The sequence below is a fragment of the Terrapene carolina genome, unplaced genomic scaffold (genome assembly GCF_002925995.2).
Source record: "Terrapene carolina triunguis isolate 2854851 unplaced genomic scaffold, T_m_triunguis-2.0 Scaffold629, whole genome shotgun sequence".
Classification (NCBI taxonomy): Eukaryota; Metazoa; Chordata; order Testudines; family Emydidae; genus Terrapene; species Terrapene triunguis.
The window spans coordinates 16,943,138-16,969,178 of NW_020664980.1; the positions used below are offsets into that span (position 1 = coordinate 16,943,138).

Here is a 26,041-nt window from a genome sequence, read left to right on the forward strand (position 1 = left end):
AGTGGGGCTTAAGGTATCACAGCAGTGAATATCAGAGAAGGAAGACAAGGAGATGGCTGATTTTCTGAAAGGACGTCTGGCTCAAGTATAATAGATGTTCTTAGTTTGAGCCTTTCCAAAATCTCCTTGGATTAGAAACTTCACTGGTTGTTTTTCAAAAACTGCTTCCCCCTCCCAAATTAAATAACAAATTCCTGGTAAACTCCAGGCCATTATAAAAGTCCACAATTTAGCCGCCAGGCCCAAGTCATCACTGGCCATTGACAGGTCTTCATGACTTTGACTAGTGTAGTTTACTTATTATTAAAAAACCCCCAAACTAATGAAAATTATAACTGTAAACAACAGTCACAGTGTGAGCATAAACACAATAATACAAGTGGAAAATAACTAAGAATATTTATGTGCACCACTGTCAAGCCCCCAAATATACCCACTCACTCTCCCCACCCCAAAAATCTTCATTTTATTATTCAGTTATGTGCAGGCTTCTGTTTTTGCTAAGTTTCATTGCAAGGTTAATAACTTGTACCATTGTGTAGGATAAACTGAAACTTACATTATTTGGAAACAGCTTGGAGAGGACAAATCAGATAATATTAACCTTCAAGGTTCGCAAGTTACAGATACTTTTGACAGCTTGTAGCAATAAAGATCAATTTTAATTCTCAATGCTTCAAACTTTAGACGACTCTTTATCATCTCTGAGTTTACAGTGTTTTAAAAAGCAGGAGTCTGGTTTTGTAGTGTTAATATTAGAAAACTTGTTTTAATTCTCACTTTTCCTTAACATAGTGAGTGGGATACACTGGTGTAAACCAAATGTAACTCTATTGAAGCCAGTGGAATTTTTCCACTATAAGCTGGTTTCAATGCAAGGAGCATCCTGTTGTTTTTTTCTGGGGAGAAAGCAGGGGATGATAACCTTGTGGTTTTTCTTTGCGTGCTGGTCCCTACAGTATTCACTGAGAGTGCACCTGCACTTCTTCAGCAGCAGCGTCCGTTGGTCCCCACCTATCCCCTCTTGCCTCGTGGTGCTGTGACTGGCCGCCTCTTCAGATCCTTTCTACCACTGGGACAGACCACTCCTGGGTCTGTAGCCTTCTAGGTTGCTCGGTCTTTAACTTGAGACTATTGCAAATAGTTTTTATTATCATACTACTCTTTTTAGATAATTAGTAGATTTATATCTAGTTAGCAGAGAATGCTCCCACCTGCCTTTTATTGCTCCAGCATTCAGAATACTCACGCCCCAGAGTTCAGACTCTGCAGACATCTGGTGGAGCTATGCATGGCCCTCCCACTCACTAACAGGTCAACCAGAGCCTCCGGCCAGTGCTCCTACAACACTTACAGAATCCTCCAGCTGGCCCAAGGTCTCAGAGGAAGTAAGAAGAGAGTAGAGAGAAACACCCTCATAAGAAGACAAATAATCTCACAAGTTCTTGAAGAACAGAGTGCCTTCCCCCCTTCCCTCCTGCCCCAAAGTTGGTGCACCTGGAGCTCATGGGGGACACAGGCTGGCACCGATGGTACCAGGAGCATCCAGTGCTCTGAAACCACCCACAAAGATGTGTAAGGACAGTAAAGAGCACTTCCCCTTTGCACTGGTGGTACAGTACCTCACTGTACCAAAAACCACACCGACGATTCCCTTAGCAAAGACTCTGATCAGTTCTCCTGCTGCCAGACCTCAGTACACCCTTCTGAAGAACTTGGCAATTTACACAGATCTGGAATCTCTCCTCCTATCGGACCCAGTGCTAGTGCGAGATATCACCACCCACCCACGCTCCCGTCACTCACCAGTCCTGACCACTAGCAGAGCTGTTGACTCTTTCACACTATTGGGGTGCTTCTTGCCAGAGTACGCCTCAGTCCGAGCTGCCATGAGACAAGAATGGTACCAACAGCTCTGTCCTTTGAGTTGGGTGACTCTTACTCCGAGGAAGAACGGGAGCTTCTACCGCTGGTTCTGGTCCCAAGATTCGATACACAAGGCATCATCCTGAATAGGACTTCCAGAGCCTCCCAGAGTCCCCTACATCACTGCGACCCATTCCTGACATCCAGGGATCAATGGTACCCTCCTAGGTCCATCCCCCATCCCTGTGGTCCCACTCACTAGCCATACTAGACTTCTTAGGACCCTTACTATCAATAGAGCCTGGCAAATCTGTGGATATCCACTTTATATCCGCGGACTATGCTTGCAGATTGTGGATCGGATGTGGATACAAATTTTGTATCCACGCAGGGCTCTAACTATCAAGCCCCAGACTTTGACCCCATGGGGCACCGATCTCATCGGAGATTACGTCCAGTGGAACACTTCCAGCTGCCCCCAGGGCAGGTGAAGGAACCAGAGCAAACAGAGCAGCCAGTACTTCCAGATCTGCCAATGGTGTCTTCATCTTCAGAGGAAGGGGAGGCACCAACCCTTTCCCACTCCGGATGATTACAGACAGTACCAAGAGCTTATGCGGAAGGTTGCTGAAACCCTCCAGATTCCACTGGAAGAGGTTTAGGATTCTACACACAAACTCCTGCACAGTCTCCAGTTGATGTCTCCCTCTCAATGAGGCCATTTCGGATCCTGCTAAGGACATTTGGCACCATCCACCTGTGCTGTTTTCCCAAAGAGGGCTGAAAATAAGTATTTTGTTCCCTCTAAGGGCATGGAATATTTGTTCTCATACGCAAACCTGAACTCTCTGGTTGTCCAAGCAGACACGGAGCAGAACAGATTACACCCACCACAGTCCACTCCTTTGGACAAGGAGACTTGATCTCTTTGACAGAAAGAGCTTTTCTTCAGCCAACCAGCTGTTCAGTATTGTGAACGACCAGGCACTCATCAAAATCTGACTTTATTAACTTGGAGTTTGTTTTGGTTATGAGGTGGGCTTCTTAGCTGCAGACATCGGGGTTCCCCAGGAGGTTCAGGCCACAGTACATGATCCTTCAAGGATAACAACCTTTTCAGTGAATGAGCCAGTGAATCACTTCACTCACTCAAAGACTCTTGCACCACCTCGGCACCTTGCAGAAAATATTCTAAGTTGCCACAGCAAAGATCCCAGCCAGCCCCACAGGTGTCCTACCACCAGAAGCCGTATGAGCCGCCGAGGAAGCACCAGAGGCTACAGCGTGGCAGACCCATCACTCCACCACCGTCCCCTCTCCTGACCCAGTCATCTATCACGAAGTCATTTTGACAGGATGAAAGAGAAATGTCAACCTGTCCTTACACAACCAGTCTCCCCCACTTCCTTTGGTGGCCTCCCAGCCCATTTTCTTCTGATGTGGCAGCACTTAGCTGCAGACAAATTGGCCCTAGTCAACATCTCAGTTGGCTGTACAATCGAATTCCTGTCCATCTCTTCTACAAACCCCCTCTCCCCATCCCTCTCACAAGACACTTTTCGAACAGGAGGTGAACTCCATAAGCCAACGAGGAGCAATAGAACCAGATCTCCTTAACACAAGGGGAAGAAAAGCAAGCTGCCATATGGTGTCCTGACCATTAATTCACCTACAGATGTTTCCAGACTTTCTGTCACAGAACAGAGGCAGAACCAACCATCCCAGCCCAGCATCTCTCCATCTGACAGCTTGGTTTTTGGATGGGCAACAGACAGAGCTTGCTCAGAGGAGGTCCAGTCTTTCTTTCTCAATAGCAGGAAACCCACTTCAAAAAAGTGTGACGCCATAAGCATCATTTGCCTCTGGGAGGAGTCTGAAATTGTTATCCTGGACTATCTCCTCCTCTTGAAGTCAGTGGGCCTCTCCATCAGTTCACTACGGGTTCATTTAGCAGCTATCAATGCTTTTCATCCTCCGGGAGAGAGCTGTTCAATTTTCAACCATCCTGCGGCAGTCAAATTCTTAAAAGGCATTGTCAGAACATTCCCACCAGTATCAAGACCTATGCCAACTTGGGACCTGAACCTGGTACTTTCTGAACTCATGAACCCGCCATTTGAACCCTTAACCTCCTGCTCCCTGTTGTACTTATCAGTGAAGGTAGCCTTCCTCACAGATATCAGCTCAGACCCGAGGGTAAGGGCACTTATTCATAGATTCATAGATTCTAGGACTGGAAGGAACCTCGAGAGGTCATCGAGTCCAGTCCCCTGCCCGCATGGCAGGACCAAATACTGTCTAGACCATCCCTGATAGACATTTATTTATAACGGATCTGCCTTATATCTTTCACAACGTATCCCTGGGAATGCATCCTAAATTTATCCCCAAGATTCCCTCTGACTTTCACTTGAACCAGATGGGTCACCTACCCATATTTTACCCCAAATCTAACAGGAATGGAGAGGGCAGGAAACTTCACTCCGTAGATGTACACAGAGCTCTGCCCTTCTACCTAGATAGGTCCAGGCCCTTTACGAATTCTCCACGGCTCTTCGTCTCTATAACCAAGAGAGTGAAAGGAGAGACAATATCTTCCAAAAGACTCTCAAATGGATTTCCAACTGCATCCTCCTCTGCTATAAGATAACGGGAGCCCCTCCTTCACGAACTGTCAGGGTTCCTTATGCCTTTGGTTCACAGCACAAGGACATGTAGGCATGGACCAATGGATACTGCTATTGAAGAATTTCCAGTCCCAGGCATGCAGAGCATGTGCACACCCACAGTGAATACCCATAGGGCCCACATATTTTGAACAGCTCCAGTTACTATGAGGTAAGTAACCTTACTTTTCTTTTTCATCACAAAAAATATATACATATTGTGGTTCAAAGAATTTCCTACTGCTCGCTTATGAAGTGCACATAGGAATAGTAAGTAAGTATGTAGCACATATTGAATGAATTAAAAACCAGCTAACTGATAGATCTCACAAAGTAATTGGAAAGGGGTTGGTTTCTAGTCATGGCCCCTAGGGATCTGTTCACAGCACAATGCTATTCAATATCTTTTATCATTCATCTGGAAGAAAATATGAAATCACTGCTGGTAAAGTTTGCAAGATGCCATTAAAACTGGTGATGAATAGTGATAAGGTATACAGGATAGTTACGCAAAGTTCTCTGGATTTCTTGCTAAGCTGAATTCGTTTAAACATGTATCTTAATACAGTCAAATACAAGGTCATAGATCTAGAAACAAAGAATGTAGGTCACACTTACGGGATAGGGGATTGTATATTGGAAAGCAGAGACTCTGAAAAGGACTTAGGCCCAGATTTTTTAAAGGTATTTAGGCATTGCACTGCTCGGCCTTCCAACACCTAACTGATTTAAGAGCCTAAATCTCATTTTCCTAAGGGATTTAGGCACCTGTGGATTTTGGCTCGTAAGTGTGTACATTGCTTTTTAAAATTCCACAATGCCTAAATACCTTTAAAAATCAGGGCCTTAAAGATCATGATTGATAACCAGCTGCACATAATATGATGCTAGGGGTAAACGGGACAATGTGATTCTTGGATGTATAAGCAGGGGAATATTGAGTAGAAGAAGGGAGATGGTATTATCTCTATAAAGCATTGGTGACACCATTACTGAAATCTGTGTCTAGTTCTGGTGTTTTCACTTCAGAAGGATGTTGGAAACAAGAGGGCTCAGAAAAGAGCATGAATGATTTGAGGTCTGGTAAACACCACTCAGTGAAAGATTTAGTAAACTCAATCTATTTAGTTTACCAAAGAGAAGATTAAGAGGTGACTTGATCCCACTCTATAAGTACCTACAAAGGGAGAAGATTTCTGATAGTAGAAGGCTCTTTAATCTAGCAAACAAAGACATAACATGGAAATTGAAGCTAGATAAATGCAGACTTGAAATAAAGTGCAAATTTTTACAGTGAAGGTATTTCTCCAACTTTAAGTACTTAAATCAAGACTCTGTCTTCCTAAAAGATATGCTATAGTTCAACCACAAAATATCGACTTGATGCAGAGATTACTGGATGGAATTATATGGTCTATATTATACAGGAGGTCATGTTAATTTATCGTAAGGGTCCCTTCTGGCCTTAATATTTATAAATCTATGAATCATAGTTGGTACTTGGCATCTCGAGATCAGAAAAAGGTAAGTAAACCATTATCATCCCCTTTGTACAGATGGGAAATGTGAAACAGAGAGAGATCAAGTGACTTGTGTAAGGTCACACAACAAAATCAGTGGCAGAACTAGACCCCAGGTCTCCTGCCTTCTTGTCCTGTAGTTTATTCACTGGACAGCACCACCTCCCTATTCAGCATGCAAGTCACTGCAAACTTTTGAGGTGGCTGTATTAACCTGGGATTTTGTTCTCTCCTTTAAGTCCATCGCAGCAAGAAAACATAAATCATTTCATGTTATGCATCTGTATTAGCTAATGAAGTGTGCATCTGTACTAGAGACATTTATGCATAATGACGGATCAAATTTTCTAAAATGGCTGTCTGAATCTTTTCCATCCTCGGAACAGAAGCGATTGCATTGTGCAGAGTGCATCCAGGTTCTGGGTGCAAACGAGGCAGCCAGTTTTGAAAATTCAGCTCAGCATTCTGAATCCAGTTACTTGTGAGGATGGAGCGGGGGCATGCAGGGGGGTCAGATAACCTGTAAATTGTGCCAAGTGTGATTTGAGAGTCACTCCCCTGCTTACAGTTTGTAACATCTACAACTTGTGTTCTGTTTTGTTATTTCAGGAGCAGAAGGCACAGTGTTCCCTAAATCTATAGAAACTCCCAGTGTCAGGGCAGACCCCTTCAAGGAACTAAGGTAAACTTTGGAATATGGTTTAAACATAACTCAGTGGCGCCTTGTTGGAATTCTGCATACTGAGTGGCGGCATTTCTAGCCCTGCACGAGCAGTTGAGGAATTCCCTTTGGAACGCACTGAGCAGAGGTTACAGGCGCTAACATCACAGAGCGAATGCCATGGAATAGAAGAAAGGCAATAACACTTCAAAGCAAATCTCTATGACTGAGTCAAAAGCAAACATGGGTCACGAGAGCTTCCTTTCTCCTCTGTAACACCCTCTGCTTAGCCACTCTTTAAAAAGGAAAACAGAAATATTTCCTTGGCTGTAGCAACTAAAGGTACTGGAGGCCACATTCAATCAGGGAGAGTGACTGCAGGCAAAAGGATGATGCACTAGTAGAATTTTCTCCCTTATAGAGATGTGAACCCCTTCTCTGATCCGGTAACTGCGACTAGCTGTACACACATGCCACTATCACTGACATTCACAGAAATACCACCCACAGAAAGCAACATTTATGGGGAATAAATAGGACTGCTCTAGGCAGTGGCGCTCAAACTTTTTTTACTGGTGACCCCTTTCACATAGCAAGTCTCTGAGTGTGACCCCCCTTTCAAATTAAAAACACTTTTAAAATATATTTAACACCAATATAAATGCTGGAGGCAAAGCGGGGCTTGGGGTGGAGATTGACAGCTTCAGACCCCCAGTTTGAGAACCCCTGCTCTAGAGAATCAGCTTTGGCCTCACTTGAATGCAGGACTTCATGTATTTCATCATGATAAATCCTAGCTCTTATGTATCACTTTTCTTCAGTACATCTCAGAGCACCTCACAATCTTAAATGTATTTATTCTCACCACACCCCTGAAAAGCAAGGCAATTATCCCCCCTTCACAGATAGGGAACTAAGGCACCAAGAGGCCAAGTGACTTGCCCCAGGTCACACAGGTAGTCAGTGGCAGAGAAGGGACATGAACCAAGGTCTCCCAAGTTCTAGGCTAGTGTCCTACCCACTGGACCATCCTTCCTACATACTCTACCAATGGGCAAACCTCAAAGTTTGATGTGCAGGTTCAGTCTGGATGAGCAGCCTCTGGAAGGGAGAGAGTTGGGTGTGTGGGCTGGTTCTTGGAACAAACGAACTCTTCCAACAGTATTTGGTTCTTTTGATGAATATGGGGGTGCAGCTGGAAAGGGATACTTGGCCAACACCGAGAATGCAGAAGGCAACAAACACCACTTCACAGTCTGGATTTCATTCTGTTTCAGTCACTGAGGTTTTAGGTGCACTGGGAGAGCTTTGCCCACCACTTGTCAGCTAGATCCCCGCCCTTTGTCATAACTGGAGAAAATCTCTAGGTCTGTTATTGACTAGGTATTGTTAATGTCTCCACCAAGAGTACAAAGTCAGCCAACTGATAATGAACCCCTGCTCAGGAAGAAAGTCTCTAGAGATAGAGACAACCTTGTCACTTAATCTTTGGTCTCTAACCTTCCTTTCTCAGGAAAGGTTACTGAGGAAGCAGTGTTAGAACAGCTGCAGCCTGGTTTCATTTGGTGGCACAGCACCAATGTGGGATTGGTGTCTATTGTTAATTCTCTCCGTCCTGATGTTGGAAGTAGCAGTTATGCCCAGCTCGATCACCATGGATGCTAAAGAACGTCTTTGTTTCCTTCCCTTTGGTATCTTACTACCTTTTACTTTCTCTCAGGAATGCCTCTAGTTCTTCAGTTTAACACACCAGCCGCCCGCTTGTTAGATAAAAAATACAACCGGGTTTTGGTTCCGTTCATTATGAACGTTCACCATGTTGCCACCTGCTCTGATGTAAAACCTGCTTCCTCCCTCTCAATATTTTACTATTTTTCTTAAAAGCTTTGGGTCAACCCAGAGAGTGGCAGCTTTAGCCAGTGTAAATCCAGGTGCAGGGTCTCCAGGGGCAGAAAGGGAGTGATGATGTGGGAGTGCAAAGCAGATGCTGCCTTCCTTCTAGTGGACTCTGCAGGCAGCCTGCATGGACAAGATGTAGGTGGCATTAGCAGGAAAAGGGTCAGCTGGACAGAAGATGCACTGGTACAGCACATCCCCGCCACAGCCTTCATAGAAAGGATCATGACCTTGGGTATATTTTTCAAAAGCACCTATGTCCTATTTTCAAAAGTGGCGTAGGTACTTAAGAGCCTAACTTTCATTAGGCTCTCTGTAAATGGGACTTAGGCTCCTAAATCACTTAGGGGCTTTTGAAAATCATATCCGTTTGCAGAAATTAAAGCTGTTCTACAATATTGTAACCTCCAAGGGACGAGACACTATGGCACCACTTGTGCACAATGTTCCAGACAGGCTCCGGGCAGTAACGTGTACACCTCCCTTATCAGCAAAGGTGACTTGGTCTCCACGGGTACATGACTCTCTTGACGCATAGGCAGCACAAGCTTCTTATGTGAAATGTTTTCTTCTGGGGGCAAAATACAGTTCCACGAGAAAGTAACCTTAGCCTGGGGGGCACTTTCTAGTGTCTTCCTATTGTTGGTAGCAATGCTGTACCTCCTCAAAATTATATAACCTGCCCCTTTAGAGTAATCCAAAGATTCTTGGCTGCTGTGAAGAGGGACTGAATGAGTTGTTAATCCTGATTTGCTCTGCACATCTGGGAGATCAGCATGTTATAAACACCTATGCTAGGTAGCTGGCTAGATCACTGGATAAAGGGATGCTAATTGTTACTGCAAAATGACTGTGAAAAAACCCTGTCACGTTATACAGTGATAAAAGACCAGACTTTTTTTTCCTTTAAGTTTCAAGAAAAACAACAACCCAGTTTTCAATTAGCTAGTCTGGTGTCCACAATTCCAAACAGATGTTGATAAATTGGAGAGGGTTCAGAGGAGAGCCACAAGAATGACGAAAAGTTTAGAAAGCTTGCTGTTGAGAGATGTTTGACTGCGTGTGTGTGTTCTTTCAGCTTGCTGTCCCAGCTCTGCGCAGATAGTGGAGACAGCAGACTTCATTTGAACTGCCCAATAAATCCACAGACTCGGTTTTTAGCTAAGGCACCCAGACAGGTTTATTGTCAACAAGGCACGGTCCTAGAATCCCACAGACTCTACGGGACCACTAGCACATGTATGCCCATTACAATGGACCAGATCAGTGAACGGCGGGACTTTCCGTTCTCCCCTCCCCGCCCAAGGCCAGACAAAAACACTCCCTCTGAGATATCATTTTATACACCAATACAAACAAGTTATGTATTGCCCCTGACGTATCTGGGTGTCACCCTTTGCCTTGTACCTGTTGGTTCAATCAAAATATCGCTATCCATCATGCTGTCATCCTAACCCTATCTTTAGGATGGGTCAGCATGTTCCTAGTCTCTTTCTGGGATGGGTTGCTATCGAGGTGTTCTGGTACCACCCTTCTGGAATGCGTTTGCATGTGTATTCTTGTGACTAACACAACTTAGGAATGTGTGTTTCTGCAATATCAGCCCTGTTCTTGTCAGATTCTGTGAGCAGGGCCTGCCTCTTGCTCGCAACCTGACTTTGCTTTATATCAGCAAAGCTTTGCCCACTACTTTAGTTCAGGCCTCAAGCCTCACACCAGGCCTCTGATACAAGGCCTTATGTCTCAGGCTCTCTTTCTTCTAGAGATAGGCTCAAGGAGCTCAGTCTATTTAGCTTAACAAAGCGAAGATTGAGGGGTGACTTTATTAGTGTGTAGGTACCTATATGAGGAACAAATATTTAATAACAGGCTCTTCAATCTAGCAGAGAAAGGCATAACACGAGCCAATGGCAGGAAGATGAAACTAGAAATATGGCTGGAAATATGGCATAAATATTTAACGGTGAGAGTAATTAGCCATTGGAACAACTTTCCAAGGGTTCTGGTGGATTCTCCATCACTGACCATTTTCAAATCAAGACTGGATGTTTTTCTAAAAGCTCGGCTCTAGGAATTATTTTGGGGCAGTTCTCTGGCCCATGTTCTACAGGAGGTCAGACTAGATGATCACAATGGTTCCTTCTGGCCTTGGAATCTATGATTCTGTTGTTGGCCTATCTTCTTGCATCCAGGTGCCCTGTGCTTTGTTTACTCTTCACAGACCAAATGACTAAAACTCACTGTCTAGTACATCAATTTGCTATTTTTGATTTTATATCTATTTCACTACTTTTCCTGTAGGAGACTTCAAAATAATATGACAGCTACTGTCATTACCAAAAAGAAAGGAGACCACCTGCTCTTGCCACCACTGGGGAGTCAGACCATCTGTGTTTCTTTCTCCTCTGCTTCAAATACAAAACAATTTCTCTCCTTAAAATAGACAACACCCCATAATGTCAGTCTCCCTCACTCCCTCTTTCCTTCTTTTTCCCTACCCATCCCCCAAGCTACCTTTATTAGTGTCTGTCTGTCTCTCAGAATGATATATGTTCCAGATGATTACATAAGCATCATTTTCAGCAGACTTTCTGCCGCCTTCTTGTTGCTGAAAAGTCTTGGTTCATACAGGGTTTTTCACTTATTAGTCACTGGCTGCTTTACAAGTGGTTGGTCACCTTTCCAGAGATCAGACAATATAGCTGTTCTTTGTTGATCAACATTAGCTTCTGCCTGGTCATCTTTTAGTCTCATCTTCCGATGTCTTTGGCCTGGGATGGCTTAGATGGAGAGAAATTGTTTCATAGCATCCCTCTGAAACATCAGAGACATGGGTGTGGCATTTGTCATTTCATGTGCGGGAGATCCATAAGGTCATAAGAATTGGTGTAGTACTGTACACATAGCTACATCTGAGATACATTGCTATTTTTTTATCTATTTGCACGGGTTGCGATTAATCTCTCCCATGCTGCAAAAAGGCTTATGCTCCATCAGCCAACAAAAATCCTGATGGGTCCATTATCAGTTTTGATTTTGTTGAGAATGCCAAAGATCATGAATGCTTTGTCTAATGCAGGGATGATTGTTGTTAATGCTACATATTCTGCTAAATGGGGCCAAGTAAACAAACAGTCAGGAGCCCCTGACTCTCCGGGCTGGGGCCGATAACGACAGTTGGAGTTCTGGCTTTCTGGGTAGGACGGAACAATGGTCAGCTTGTAGCCCCCGGGCAGGGTTGGGCAAAAATATAGTCTATGGCCCCCACTCCTCCTGGCAGTAGCAATTGGGGTTCTGGCCATCTGGGTGGGCCAGAACAACAATCAGTCTGTAGTCCCTGGGCGGGGCAGAACAAACAAACAGTCTGTGGTCCCTGAGCCCCTGGGCTGGGACTCAGAGCAAACAGAGCCACACCTAGCAGCGTGTGGTAGGAGAACCCGGCCCCTCCCGCTCTATCGGGTTCTGACCCAGGGCCCTATGAAGCTGGGGACTTCCTCGCTAAGGGTTTAGGCATCAGCTTCTACTACGTCCCCTACCACAAATTGCGTCCCAGGGATCTCCTTGGCTGGCGGTGGCTTGGCGTCCCCGTCAGTCTGCGCAGTCGGCGAGTCACCCGCAGCGTAGTCCAGGTCCACGGGCTCTACCGCCTGGAGTGTCGCCGGCCCCTCTGGAGGAGCCAGTAGTACACGTCCTTCCCAGCCAGCCCCGACTGAGCTGGGCTGCCTCCTTTTATCCGGCTCTTCCAGCTGGAGCATGCGCAGCAGGGGAATCGGGGCGTGGCCTCCTGGGCCCACACTGATCGGTCTGCCCCCTTTGGCCCAGTGCGGGGTTGGTACACCCCGTCCCAGGTGATTACAGGAAACACCTTTCTCTGTGGAGCTGTTTTCTTTAAACTATTCCCAAATGATTGACATTTGCTCCATTAATGATCCTTTTCTGGAGAGCTACAGCTATCACCTCCCTTTCCTTTAGTTTTTGTCTCTTTGCCTGAAAATGTGTTTATCCTGAAATGGTCATTCAAAGTTGTCTGGAAATCATAAGTTCAGAAGTCTCAGTGGAGGCACATGCCATTCATTTACTCTTCGGGCTTGTCTACACTTACACTTACTGGTGGAGCTGCGCCACTATACCGCTTCATGAAGACACCATCTATGCTGACAGGAGAGCTTGTCCCATTGGCGTAGGTACTTCATCTCTCTGAGAGGCGGTAGCTATTTCGACAGGAGATGCCTGTCTACAGTGCTGTCTATGCCGGGGGTGACATCAGTATAACTATGTTATAATCCACACCCCTGAGTGACGTAGTTATACTGACATAAATTGGTAGTGTAGACCAAGCCTTAGGAGCGTAGGAATGAGGAAGAAGAAATGAGTGGGGAAAGAGACAACAGAAATGGATAAACCCGAATCGGAAGAGACTCAGTAGGGCACTGTTTGTCTCACAATCATGATGTTGTGAATTAAGTACTGCTGTTGCCATTTCTTAGCATACACGTACCACCTTTCCCAATAGAAACAAAATTTGTTTTGGGACCCTTCACACATGATCACCTCAAAAAAACATGTCTTGTGGCAACCTACAACCTCTATCTATGCCTCACCCCTCAAAAGTGCTCTTCACCACATCCTTGCATTGCAGAATGAGTTCCTCATATACTGGGTTGAATTTAATTATCAGCCATTGATGATACTAAAAGCAAAGTGGGTCTTGTCTTAGAACAAAACCACACCAAAATACCATAGTTTAATTAGCCATGTTGATGCCACACACATTTTTGTTGCATAACACGAAAACTTTCTGCTAGGCAAAGACACGTGAGTTTAAGGTACTTCAGTGCTAAGAGCAAAGTCTGAAAAAATCATACAGCTTGAAATCCTCTCCATGCAGTGGCCAGTACAAGGACTTAAATGGGACTTAACAGTTGCATAAGCCTTCTGGTGGTCTCCTGCACAGGGCTGAATTTCATCCACAATTGCTATAGCATAAAAACATCCAGCACAAGCCAACCAAACCTAGGCGACTGCTCTTTCTTTAATATGCAAACACAGTTAAGGGAAAATTAATCCCTTGGTGTCTGAAGAGGTAATTTTAATCAAAGTTAATTATGAACCCCTAAAAATACCAAATGGCAGATGAAATGCGCTTACAGTATGATATTATTAGTACAATTCTCTTGTACCACGTAAAGTACTAAGCTATCTAAATAGTCCAAGTGAGACCTATTGTGCCAAAGAACAATTTAAATACATTGTTCAGCTAATGTGGCAATATTCATTTTGTAAAATAATCATTCTCAATGAATTAAGGGTTCTTTTCATCTGTGTTCCATGAGGCAGCGTAGGTATTTTCAATAAATGGGAACACAAATAATATCTCAGTCTAAAATCCATCACATTCATAAAGATTAACAGGTCAAAACCAAGAGGAAATGTGATTAAGAAATGGTACTAAAAGGTGAAATAATTGGTGGGAAATGGAAGCACTTCATTAGGGTGTAATGCCAAGCCATATTTTAGAAGTGTGCAGTAAACACATGAGGCTAAATCTTCAGCTGATGTCAATGGAGGTAGGGTGATTGACACCAAGTATGAGTCTGGCCCTTGCAGGTGTTAATACATTTAACACGAAGGGCCAGATTCAGTTCTCAGTTACACTAGGCAACCCTGACGATGATAGTGGAATTGCAGCAATTTAACTGAGAGCAGAATTTGGACCTATGAGAGAATTTTACTTCTGTCATCATAACCTATGTTGGCGCCTTATTCCCCTGTCACTTACATTGCTATAAATCAGCCGTTAATGCCACTGAAGTCATTGAAGAGCCACTGGTGCCAAACTGGTGTAAAGGCAGAGGAGAATCAAGCCCCTGGTTTGTTAAGTGCAAGACCAATCAAATGATGAATTCCTTTGGAATCCTCCCTGTTATCTGGTCATTTATATCAATACCATAGTTTAGTGTATAGTTCTTAAGTTTCTTACCCATTCCAGAGCACTCTCCAGGCTCAAGGGACAAGTTATCATCCCAGGGGGAACAAGGCTGTCTAAACTGCATGTAATGTGAGCCGTTTTCTCAGTTATATACAGTAGTGCAGTCATTGTTAACAACTGGGACTCCTCCAGCCTTTCAACACATTCGCCTAATATAAGGCTAGCGTGAGAAAGGTATCACCTCCAGATCCATCAAAGGCATTGATTTTACCTTTTAGGCCCACGAGTTTAAAAACAATCTAGGACGTTACATTATATTAGTTCATGTGAGGAAAGATGTGCCATTACTCTTATGTTTAAAACTATGCCATCAGAGGATCACTGTATATTTCTCTGCCAGCTCCAGCTAGAGTGGGGCAGACTTTTGTGAGCACGTTGTACCTTGCCTCAAACCTCTGCATTGGCTAGCCATTTTCTTTGGTATTGTTGGTTATAATCTTCAAAGCTGTTATGGCTTTTGCTGCTCGCACAATAATCACAACAGAAAGAAGCCACATGGGCACAGCCGGGTTCCAGATACTCATGTTTTCTAAATAGACACAATCATGTCAGGCCATGCTAGACACACTCTGGTGTCTGGAAGCTTCTAGACCATAGAACACAGGGAGCACCACTACAGGACCTTCAAACTATTTAAAGGGATGCTAATCTATTCTTAGGCCCAATTATCTAGGAGACCACATCTCTCTTAGTAGTCACCTCATGATAGCTTAGATTACCTGAGATGCTCTTGCAGTTTGACTGTCTTGCAGTTGGACAGCGCTTTCCAGGACCAGCATGCAGTGAGGTTTCTCAGTGGAAGCGCCTTGCCTCGAACTCACTCCTGGTGGCTCTCCAAAGCCAACTAGCAATGTGCCGTGGGATCCGGTCCAAAGCCCAGAGATGTCAATGGGCTCTGTATCAGGTCCACTGTATAAGGTGCACATCTTCGGTCCGACTTTCGAATATGAAAGTGATCTAGTTGCTGCGGTATTTGTGTCTCTCTTAACCTACTCCCATTGCATGGGAAAGCATTGTGTTCCTTTCAGCAGGTAGCTGTAGAGAGTCCTGTCCTGGCTGTCAATCCCCTACATCCCCACTCTCCCTCTAAGGACTGACCAGGGCAGGATTAAGCCCATGAATGAGTTTTCTTCTCTATTTTTAGCAGTGGAAAAACATAACTGGGTCAAATTCTCCCATGGTGTAAACCAGTGATGTGCCACTGAAGTCAATGGCGCTTATCTAAGCAACTGGCCCCATCGTGTTTAAATCAGAGCACTGGCCTCGTTCGCAAAGTCTACACATAAAAGGTCAGATCCTCCTGTAAGAACTTTCAAGAGCATCTATCAATAGTGAAAGCAGGCACTGCGGGAAGAGGCGTTTGGAGCAAATGTGTCTCAAGTACGTTTCTGAGATAAAATGTGATAAGCTCTAACGAGAAAAATAAAGTGACCCGACCTTGCAAGAGCTTGAGTGAGTCATTCTAGATGGATTGCTCGTAGGATAGCCCCGGCACCTCTAAGCATAAAAACTCATTGGGACTGTGCAGATGAAATTGCTCAGATGATAGGCCTCTAGACATGGGTTCAGAAATGCAACGCATAATCGCAGCATCTATCTGGGGTACTGGCTTCCATCACATAACTAGGGTATTAGCGCTTTGTAATGCTGACTCAGGTCACATGACTGGAGTCTGAAAATAATGCAGAAGTGGTTCTTGCCAGCTCTCCTGTGGCTCACATTTTGATGCCGCTTTTGTGATATATCACTAGAGTACGCCGGCATTGCATTTTCTGGAAGATATGCTTTAGTTAAACACAAGTAACCGGACTCAAAGCAAGGGTAAGTGGGTGAAATGCTAAAGCCTGGGTTATACAGGAAGTCAGGTGAGATGATCCAGTGGGCCCTTCTGCCCTTAAAATCTAGGAACCCCTTATCAGTCCAATGGAAGGGTGATCTTCCAGGATCATAGAGCCAACTTGGTGGCTCTTACACCACGTTCCCTTCTTGAAGCTAAGTAGCAGGGGGAAAGCTGACAGGGTCAGGATACCCCTGGGCTGTGTTTTAGCCACACCAAATTAAGGGCCCTGTAATCTTAAAGTTAAAGATATTTAATCAATAGTCGAAGATTTTGACCCATTGCAGAGGACTTCCCTCGTGTTTCAGTACTTTTCTACTTTGCTCTATTACTTTGTTTTTTTTTGTTTACCCCGAACCTTAGTAGACATGACATGATTCCTTACCGGTGTAATTAATGAGACCAACTTAGGTTAGAGGTTAATGACCTGGCAATTCATCGACAAGAATTGTGTTAATTCCTTTATTAGGGCGCAAGTTTAAAAGATTTGTTGCTTTTTGCTGCTGTAATTTTACTTCACTGCTCACCCCTTCAGCTGTAGTCACACAAGTGGAGCCCTGAATTTTTAATGGTAATCCTTCCTAGATCAGAGACAAACACATGCTAAAGCCGATTGATTCTCTAATCAATGCAGTATGTACAATGTATAAGTAGACGGCTTTTGGAGCTACAGGATGATGTTTTTATCTGGAGATTTGAGAAGCTTTGAGCCCTAAAATTCCACACTGCAAACTGGGAGAAAGGGTGGTTCCGTAAGGTGTATTAACCCATTGAATGTGCTGTGTAGGGTGTGCAGAGTTGCTGTCTGTCATCACCATCCCTGTGTTGATTTAAATTACTAGTAACATGTCTGCCAAAGAGAAAGGCTAAACCTCAGGCTGTTGTAAGTAGATGATGAAGCGCTGGTGCTAGCTTGAACCTAGTTAAGCATATTGAATAAAGGACAGCGAACATCTGCAACCATGTGAGTGTAGTGGGAGTTTGCATTTCAGAAGCTCCTGTCAGACTGGCATCAACTGAGTTGCCTTTAGATCCACTTGTTTCCTCAGCACAATAGTGTGTGTATGTTCTTGTGGGGGGGGGGGGGGGGGACAGGCCTGCTTCGCCATAGCTATGGAACCGTCCCATTGAATATAGTGTGGCGTGAGAATAAGGAAATTAAAGAGGCAGGCAATTCTGTTTAACTAAGGGTTTTCCATATCGAACTGGTGTCAAATAACATGGCAGATATGATGCAGTGAGCAAAGGAAATCGGTCTCTGGTTTGGTAATTGGTCATGAAATGCACCAGCCACTGTCCTCACGTGTCCAGTCATGCAGCATAATCACAGTAAAGTTATACTTAACCTATGACGTTGCCCCAGAGATGCTGCAACATAAAGAAATACTTCATAACTCTGTCTGTGCAGTCATTCTACAGTGAAGACACGTTGCCAATAAGCCAAAAAAGCCTGTTTCTGTGGCGATATTAATCTTCATTCCTGCTCTCTCTCTCAGATTGAGCATTTGTTTAGATTCACAAGATTGAGCAGTGGATCCTTTGGGATATAAGAAAAACTTATTCATATGCATCAATAGAATCTAATGCAGTTCTTCCTTCTCTCAGTCCCCACATTTGTACAGATGGGAAGGGGTGTGTGCACACACCCCTTCTCTACAGAAGTAGGCTTGATTTTTTTTTTAAACTATTGGGGCTGCACACCACTAACCTTGAGTAGAAAATAGATGCTAATAAATGCAGGCCTTGAAAATGTGAATTACAGCCATTTCACACTTCATGGCAGACTCATACTTGTGAAATGGTTTAATACTTAATTACAATGCTTGTCCTTCCCTCAAGTGCAGATGACATTCCTCAGATAGATTTTGCAATAACAACTGGGGAAGTAAATCGAGAAACTAATTAGTTATTCATATAATCCAGAATATTGACGATACACTGATTAAAAGGATGTGGTGACACCCATTCTAACATGCTGGATATGGCTATTCGTTTAGTCTACTCCCTGCGGTGGTGTTTTTTGGAAGGTTCTATGGAAAATGATAAAAATGCCCTCCAGCTTCTGCAATGCAAATGTTTATAGAAAGCATTTCTTTTCATTTACATGTTGTTGATCATTAAAGCGTGGCAGCGGAATAGTTTATGACTCACGCTCCAGGGGCAATATCTGATCTGTGGTGTCTTAGGACCATTTTTGTGGCATCAAGCTATAATGGGATTTGTAGGTGATTGACTAATCCCAACCATAAACCTCCTAAGACCATGTAAGGGGATCCAGAGAACTAGAACCCAGGTGAACAGGACACTGGGTGACCGATTCTTCCACACTACTAATCATTAGCCATGGCAGAACTGTGATCCATACACGAGAAACCCTAGGGGACTAAGCCTCACAGAAGCCCCGTGGTCTCTGTTTTGTCCTGATGCACTATTTTAACATGGAGGGAGTTCCGGGAAGCTTGGCAGTACCTTGCCTGTTACTACAAGACCCCTCTCTCGTTCCCAGCTTTGGATTCCAGCTCTGTTCTTTAGCTCTGATTCCTGGCTTGACCCCTGACACTGGCTGGACTCCTGCTTCCTGACTTTGGCTCTGACCTCAGGCCTGACTCCTGGTTTCTGATTTATGGCTTGACTCCCGTCTCCAACACCTGTTCTGACCACTAAGCCTGACTCCTGGTCCTGTCTGCTAGGCCAGAGAGCCCATGTCCCTGTTGTGACAAAGCAATCATTAGACTAGAGTGGAGGGCAGGCAAGCCAGCTTGTTTGTTTCAGTACAAGTTCTGTGATGTGCGCCTCGTTCCCCTTTGCAATGGAGCATTTGTAGTGAAGTATTTATGTAGGTTGGCCCAGAGGTAATGTAGTGTAAATCAGTCCCTGTACCGGTATGAGATGTGACATTTTTAATAAACTGTGAGATTCCCAATCACTATCATTAGCATTGCGGCATTTATGTTTAAATTATAGCTGCCTGCACAAAGGGTAGTACTGTTCCTGGAATAAAACAGTAAGTGAAGGGTGGGGTGGAAAATAGCATGCACACATCTCAGCTCCATGATGACAATCGCAACATATCCTTTGATTGCTTTGTATTCTGTTTGGGACTGAAATATTCTGAGAGGCATGTCAGCAGGGCCGGCTCCAGGCACCAGCCGAGCAAGCTGGTGCTTGGGGCGGCAGCTTGAAGGAGGCGGCATTCCGCCCAATCCTAGGGCGGCACGGCCGCTTTTTTGTTTGTTTGTTTTTTGTTCTTGTTCCGCTCCGGCCGACCTGTAGGGGGCGGCGGCACGGAGAACCAGGGCAGTCCTCTTCCTTCCCTCCCCGCCGAATGGAGCGGAGCCCTCACGGCAGGCGGCAGTGCAGCGGGAGGGGCCGCGTGGCAGCGCCCCTGCTGTAGCCCTGGCCGCCCCCTTCTCTCTCTCTTCTGCCTGCTCCCTCCCCCGTCCCCCCCCCCTCCCCCCCTGCCCCCCCCCCCCCCCCCCCGGCCCCGCCGCGGGTTTTTTTTTTTTTTTTTTTGCTTGGGGCGGCCAAAAAGCCAGAGCCGGCCCTGCATGTCAGGGCACCTGTAAGGAAGAGGAAATTTTGCTTTGAGTGCACCTTTCAGCTAGAAATTAAACCCGAGGAATGGAAAGCACCGAGCATTTTGTGTCACTATTGAGTTGATGAGAACTGGCGAGAATGGCGGTCCTGTTTTTATGAACTGAATCTTCACTCCCTGGAGGAGCGTGTCATATACACTCACACTAATATATTTGAGAGGAAACTCCATGGGTCACAGGCTCAGACCTGCTCACTTCCTTTTGCACTGGGGATTTGACTTGCATGGAGGAATTGTTGAGTGGCATAAATGGCTCTACAACAGCTGCTCCTGATCACACCCCGTGTAGGGGGTGGGATAAAGATGGGCCTGGCCAGACTACCTGGCTGTCCAGTGATCTTGGATTGGAGGGGAGGGATTGTTCCATTGAGCCCAAGATAGAGCAGCCCTGGGGCTTCTCTAACTTCTATGGGGAATGAATTGGGTACACTCTTCCCCCAACCATCAGAGGTGCTCAGAAGTATGTGTCTGATCTCATCTGGAAGGATCCTGTAATGGCCGGTTTCAGAATGTGGAGGAAAACAGGTACAATAAATGTCTTGGGCTTACCTGACATGGCTTCTGGGGTTTAAAAAAACATGTTTGGAAAGCTCTGCAAATGTAGGGCCCAGTCTTGCAATCTTTAATCAGGCAAAACTCTCATTGACTTCAACACACAGTTCAGTGCAAGCTCTTCCACATTCACCTGACTACGGGCAGCAGCCATGAGCCTTAAAACCAACACTTTAAAACTGACTTCTAATTAACCTGGCACAAAACTGCAAACGGCAACTCAAAGATGTGGTGCTGATCAAGCCAGCAGTGCTCACAATGTCATCGCTTAATTTTTTTCCCCATTCATAATTAGTTTGAGACTCTATCAAAGCAAAAATACTTAATAATTGAGCATGTTTCTTTGTGTTGTACCCAGTCCATTCTTATTACGTTAAAGAGAACTATTTTATAGAGATTTTATTTGCACTGTAGACTGCAGCCAGGAAACAATAGCCATTTCATAACTATGAGATATCTAGAAGAAAAATGTATATGTTAAACTATAATGGGATTTTATTTTATTTTATTTTATTTTCAACTGGCATATTTTGTATATTCATGCCAAAGGATCATAAATATGTGTTCAAAGTCTTTATCCTCAGTTAAATTGTACGTAGCATGAATTATTGTTGTTTTCCTCCCAGATCAAGCAGGAATAACTACACATTTTTCACATGGTTTGAATTGATTTTGTCTTTTAAGAACAGGTTGCTGCCCCTGATCTGTTCTTCACAGATATATTGCAGTGCAGATTTAACCCACTGGCCTGGCCTTTTTCATCATGTTAATTTTCCAGCATCTGTATTAAGATAGGGACACGTATGGTCATATAAGAGCAGTCGCATTCTGTAATTTTCAAAGCACTTTTGGTGGGTCTACCTAGCAGCACAGAGACAGCACAGCTAATGAGGACCCATTTCTAAATCTGGCTCAGACTATGTCCATCAGGCTCTGGGACAGTGCTTTGAACTAACAGCGGCTTGTTTATTTTTCCGCCCTGCACCACATGAGCTCAGTGTCAGAAGTGACTGCCTTATCACCATGGTGTTTCAATACGCTCAAGCGAAGCACATTAAGCAGGAAGCTTTCATTTCAAAATGTATATGGAGTGGTTTCTTTACACATATCAGAACAAATCCCATAGGCACGGATTATAAATGTATCAGCAGATATGGGTAGGGAAGATGGATCCTTTCACTCTCCACAGGTATATTTGAGAGCTGGAACTGAACCAGAAACCCTGGACCCAAACACATTTCCTCCTTGGGACCGTTAGATCCAAAGCCAAATGTGGTAGCATTGGCCCATCCCGAAGTGGGGGTTTGTTTTCACATCACAGGGAAGCAAAGCAAAATTTCAGCCTTAAAAAATAGTGAAACCTCAGAGCTGAATCTTATTGTTTCCAACGTGAATGTGCTTGGGATTCCTGGCATTTAGGGAGGTTTGTTTAAGGGCTGGATTGTGCCTTTAGGTACAGACCTGAGCAAGGTGCATCGGTTGCATTGCCTCAGCAGTGACCTGGGGAGGCATTGTGCCTCTAAGTCACAATTCCTCCCCTGCTCTCGGGGCGCATGTAGCAGTTTGCTGCTGGCCTATGCCACGTAGTATGTGACAGCATGACCCCACCTCTTGAAAGTCAACAGTCTGCTAACATTCCGGTTACTAAACTGAGAAGCCCCGGCAATCAGTATCCGGAGGGGCCCGTTTAGTGGCAACTACTTGAGAAGAGTGACCAAGTTCTCTCCGGTCAGACAAATGTAAACAATAGTTAAACTCTGAACTTCATTAGCTTCAAATGTAAAGTGGCAGCAGCTGCTTCTCCCATTAGCCAAAGTGGCCGTTATAAATACATATCTAAGTACACACACACTGCCTCGTTGGCAATGCATTTCATTTTAGCGACACAAGGACAATGTCTCCTTGGATGGAAGAAGCCAAGTGACTATTATAGCCACGTATTTCTTATAGCGTCATGTGGCTTCAGGGCCATGCAGAAGATATGAAAGCTGAAATTCGATTATAACCCAGTAATAGGCAGAAAGCGGATGAATGGCTCCAAGAAAGTCTGAAAAACATGCCCTGAAATGCAGCTAGATTCACTGGGGACAGGGGCAAATTTCGCCGGGGTGGGCTGCAGCTTCAGAAGGCAAAAGGGATCTCTCTCGCTTGCTTAGAGTAATTCAGAGTATGAGCTACCCCATGAAAAGGTGTCAGGTCTATGGGAACGGACTGCTAGTTTACTTGCTAAAATTCTCTCATATGGTGCCTTATTTACTAGTTTACTGAATGTGTGACCCACTTGTCAAAGCTAGTCGGACAACGGCAGAGACCATCAAATACAAAAGTTTGGGCCGGGTTCACTCCTGGGTCTCTCCCAGCGTCTGCTAGTGTGAGCCCCGTGGCAGAAGGATCATGGTGGATTTCTCCATAACTGGCAATTCTTAAATCTAGACTGGACGTTTTTTCCCTAAAAGATCAGGTGGCTGGGCTGGTGGGGCCAGCAGCTCACAGACACTACTTTGTGCTAGTTGGGATGGGAGAAGCCCAGCTGTGCAACCAGGGATATTGCCAGTTCAGTGCATGCACACACCAGGCTCCACTTGCTGGACTTTTGTGGCACCCTGGCCCTAAACCAAAGCTGCCTGCGCTAGGCAGAAACACCGAGGGAGGAAGGGGGTGGAAGTGCCCTGGCTATTCTGCAATATATTCAGGTTCATATATAGTTGTAGTAACTGAGTGCCCGGGATGCAGGGGCACCAGGCTAGTTCAGAGCGGTGTAATTTACACCTCTGCATGGCAGGCTCTGTGACTCTGGGCCATCGAGTTGGTTTGCCTGGGCAGACTTCTTCGATTATCACGATGTTTCTAAGGTCCAGTGAGGGTGCAGAGTTAGCCACAAACAGGGAATATTTGAAAAAATATTAAAGGGAACAAGGCTTGGCTGCTTGGCTTCCAGAGGGCGAGCTCTGTCCTGCGGGTACAGGTGGAGGTAGTGGAAGAGCAGTGCTGAGCCATCGACCAGGGGCTGAGCAGCATAGCATCCAATGAGGGGAGCAGGCTATGCATCAGTGGGGTGTCCAGGATGCTGCACCCAGCGTACGTCATGAAGCACTGAGGATGCTGCTACCTGGGAGCCATTGGCAGCAGTTCTGGGGCTGGTTCCCACGTCCGTCTCGCTTCCTTTTAAGGGCAGCTCTTCCACCCCCAAACAGGGTCTTGCTGGGTTAATGAAAAGGGCTGCCGCGGGCATCACCTTGATGCGTAGCATTGCATTTAAGCAACTGTGCCCTGTCCACACCCTGCCAGGCCCATTTCCCTCCCTCCTCACCCGTGCCCATTATACATGGTAGGTGTACAGCTTTTAGCCGCATAACTGAGCATTTCTCTGTGCAATGCTGACGCCTCTGAGCGAACGCTAAGTGCCTCTGCTTTTCCCCCCTCCCCTCAACCTTTCTACATCAGCACCCAGGAGGATCAAGCCCAGAAGTGAGCTCTACTTCCCGCACTCCCACCATAGAAGCCAAATGGCAGCGAGCGCTGAAATGTAATGTGTCATTATTTTTTCAGCTAGCCGTGCTCAGTTGAAAGGAGAAGGGAAAAAACCTACATAAAACACAAATTATAGTTTATGTCGAGGTAAATAACAGACTGTAGTCCAAGCGAAAAAGGGAAATACAGCATGGCAGATAATTGGAACTCCTGTTTTACCATAAACATGAATTATGTGGGTACTGCCTGTGCCACACTTAGGATATTTTATGAAGCTAGGCCCTCAGAACTAGTCTCAGCATGTTGGAAAGCTGCAATTGCCTTTCTGATGACTGTACATTGAACCATCTGCAGTGACACAGATCTTTTTTCATGTGTTACAACTAACTCAGAACCTATTAAAGTGAATGCGCGACTGACAGTATACTTTCCAAAATGCTTCACCTTGCATTTGTCTCCACTAATTTTTACTTCCCACCGTGTGGTTATTATGATTATTGTTGCCCGGCATATCCCATATTAAGCCCCCATTTTTAATTGCTCATAATTTTCTATCGCCATTTGGATTGTATTTTTCCATTCCAAAAGTCTGATTTTTAAAAAAAATTGTATTTAATTTTGAAAATTTCAACCGAACTGATTTGGCATTTTTCTAACAACAAGATTAGAGTAAAATATATTGTTTTGCCCATGTTAAAAAATTCTGGTGACGGTTCCTTCGAGAAGCTCTCGCACCTGTGCTTTGGAGCAGGGACTTGACCTTTGACAGCCAAGTGAAAATCGGCACAAATTCGGCCAAGTTATGAGCCATTGAAAACAATCACAGTTCACTCATGCTCAGCAGAGACTAGGTAGATCTTTGTAGCTAAAAGCTGCAAAGATTCCAGCTTCACTGCACATGGTTGAGGAGGACTTCCCCTGCAACTGCAACTCTGAGCCGCTGCACCAGAACTGAGAGCAGGGAGACCATCAGCTCCTGTGCGCTCATCTGTGCCTCAGTTTACCACTCCCTCACCTGCAAGGGTGTAGAGAGGATTAATAAATGAAGCACTCACCTACTATAGTGATGAGCTTCATAGAAAAGCCCATGAGGAAATTAATTATTCTGTCTTTGGAGCAGTGTTTTACAGTGAATAGGACCCACAGCCATCCATTGACCAATGAGGCAAAAACAAAATTAAGAACCATACTGAGTCAGACCAATGATCCATCTAGCCCAGTATCCGGTCTTTCAACAGTGACCAATGCCAGGTGCCCCAGAGGGAATGAATAGAACAGGTAATCCTCAAGTGATCCATCCCCTGTCGCCCATTCCCAGCTTCTGGAAAACAGAGGCTAGGGACACTTCAGAGCATGGTTTTGCATTGCTGCCCCTCCTGGCTAATAGCCATTGATGGATCTATTCTCCATGAACTTATCTAGTTCCTTTTTGAACCCTGTTATAGTCTTGGCCTTCACAATATCCTCTGGCAAGGAATTCCACAGGTTGGTTGTGCATTGGGTGAAGAAATACTTCCTTTTGTTTATTTTAAACCAGCTGCCTATTAATTTCATTTGGTGACCCCCTAGTTCTTGTGTTATGAGGAGTAGTAAGTAACTCTTCCTGCACACCAGGCATGATTTTATAGACTTCTATCATATTCCCCTCTTAGTCATCTTTTTTCCAAGCTGAAAAGTCCCAGTCTTATTCATATTGAATAATTGCTCATCTACTGGGCACCATCCATCCCATGCACTGAGTGAGGCAGGGGGCCCTGTGGCAAAGCAGCTATGTGATCATGTAATAAAAGACAGTATCATAGTGCGTACGCATACGGGGCTGAATGAATGCCTGAGTCTGGCATTTCCTAATGTTTCTGTTTGACTTTGCAACTGTAATTATGTTCTTTGACTGTAGAGTTTTGCATGCATTTATTTATATTGCCATATCCGACTGGTGCCCAAGTGTGCTGGGCGTTGTGCAGTCACGTGGGGCTTGGTCATTACCG

General features: G+C 44.9%; 1 protein-coding gene across 4 annotated transcripts in view; it reads left to right on the top strand.

The window, feature by feature from the left end:
* The window catches only part of SGCD (sarcoglycan delta), a 486,338-nt gene that overhangs the window by 424,349 nt on the left and 35,948 nt on the right, over positions 1 to 26,041 (top strand). For all 4 annotated transcript variants that reach the window (XM_024214221.1, XM_024214222.1, XM_026659516.1 and 1 more), the window contains one exon: positions 6,662 to 6,734. In XM_024214221.1, coding sequence (XP_024069989.1) covers positions 6,662 to 6,734 — 73 coding nt within the window. The remainder of the gene's footprint in view (positions 1 to 6,661; positions 6,735 to 26,041) is intronic.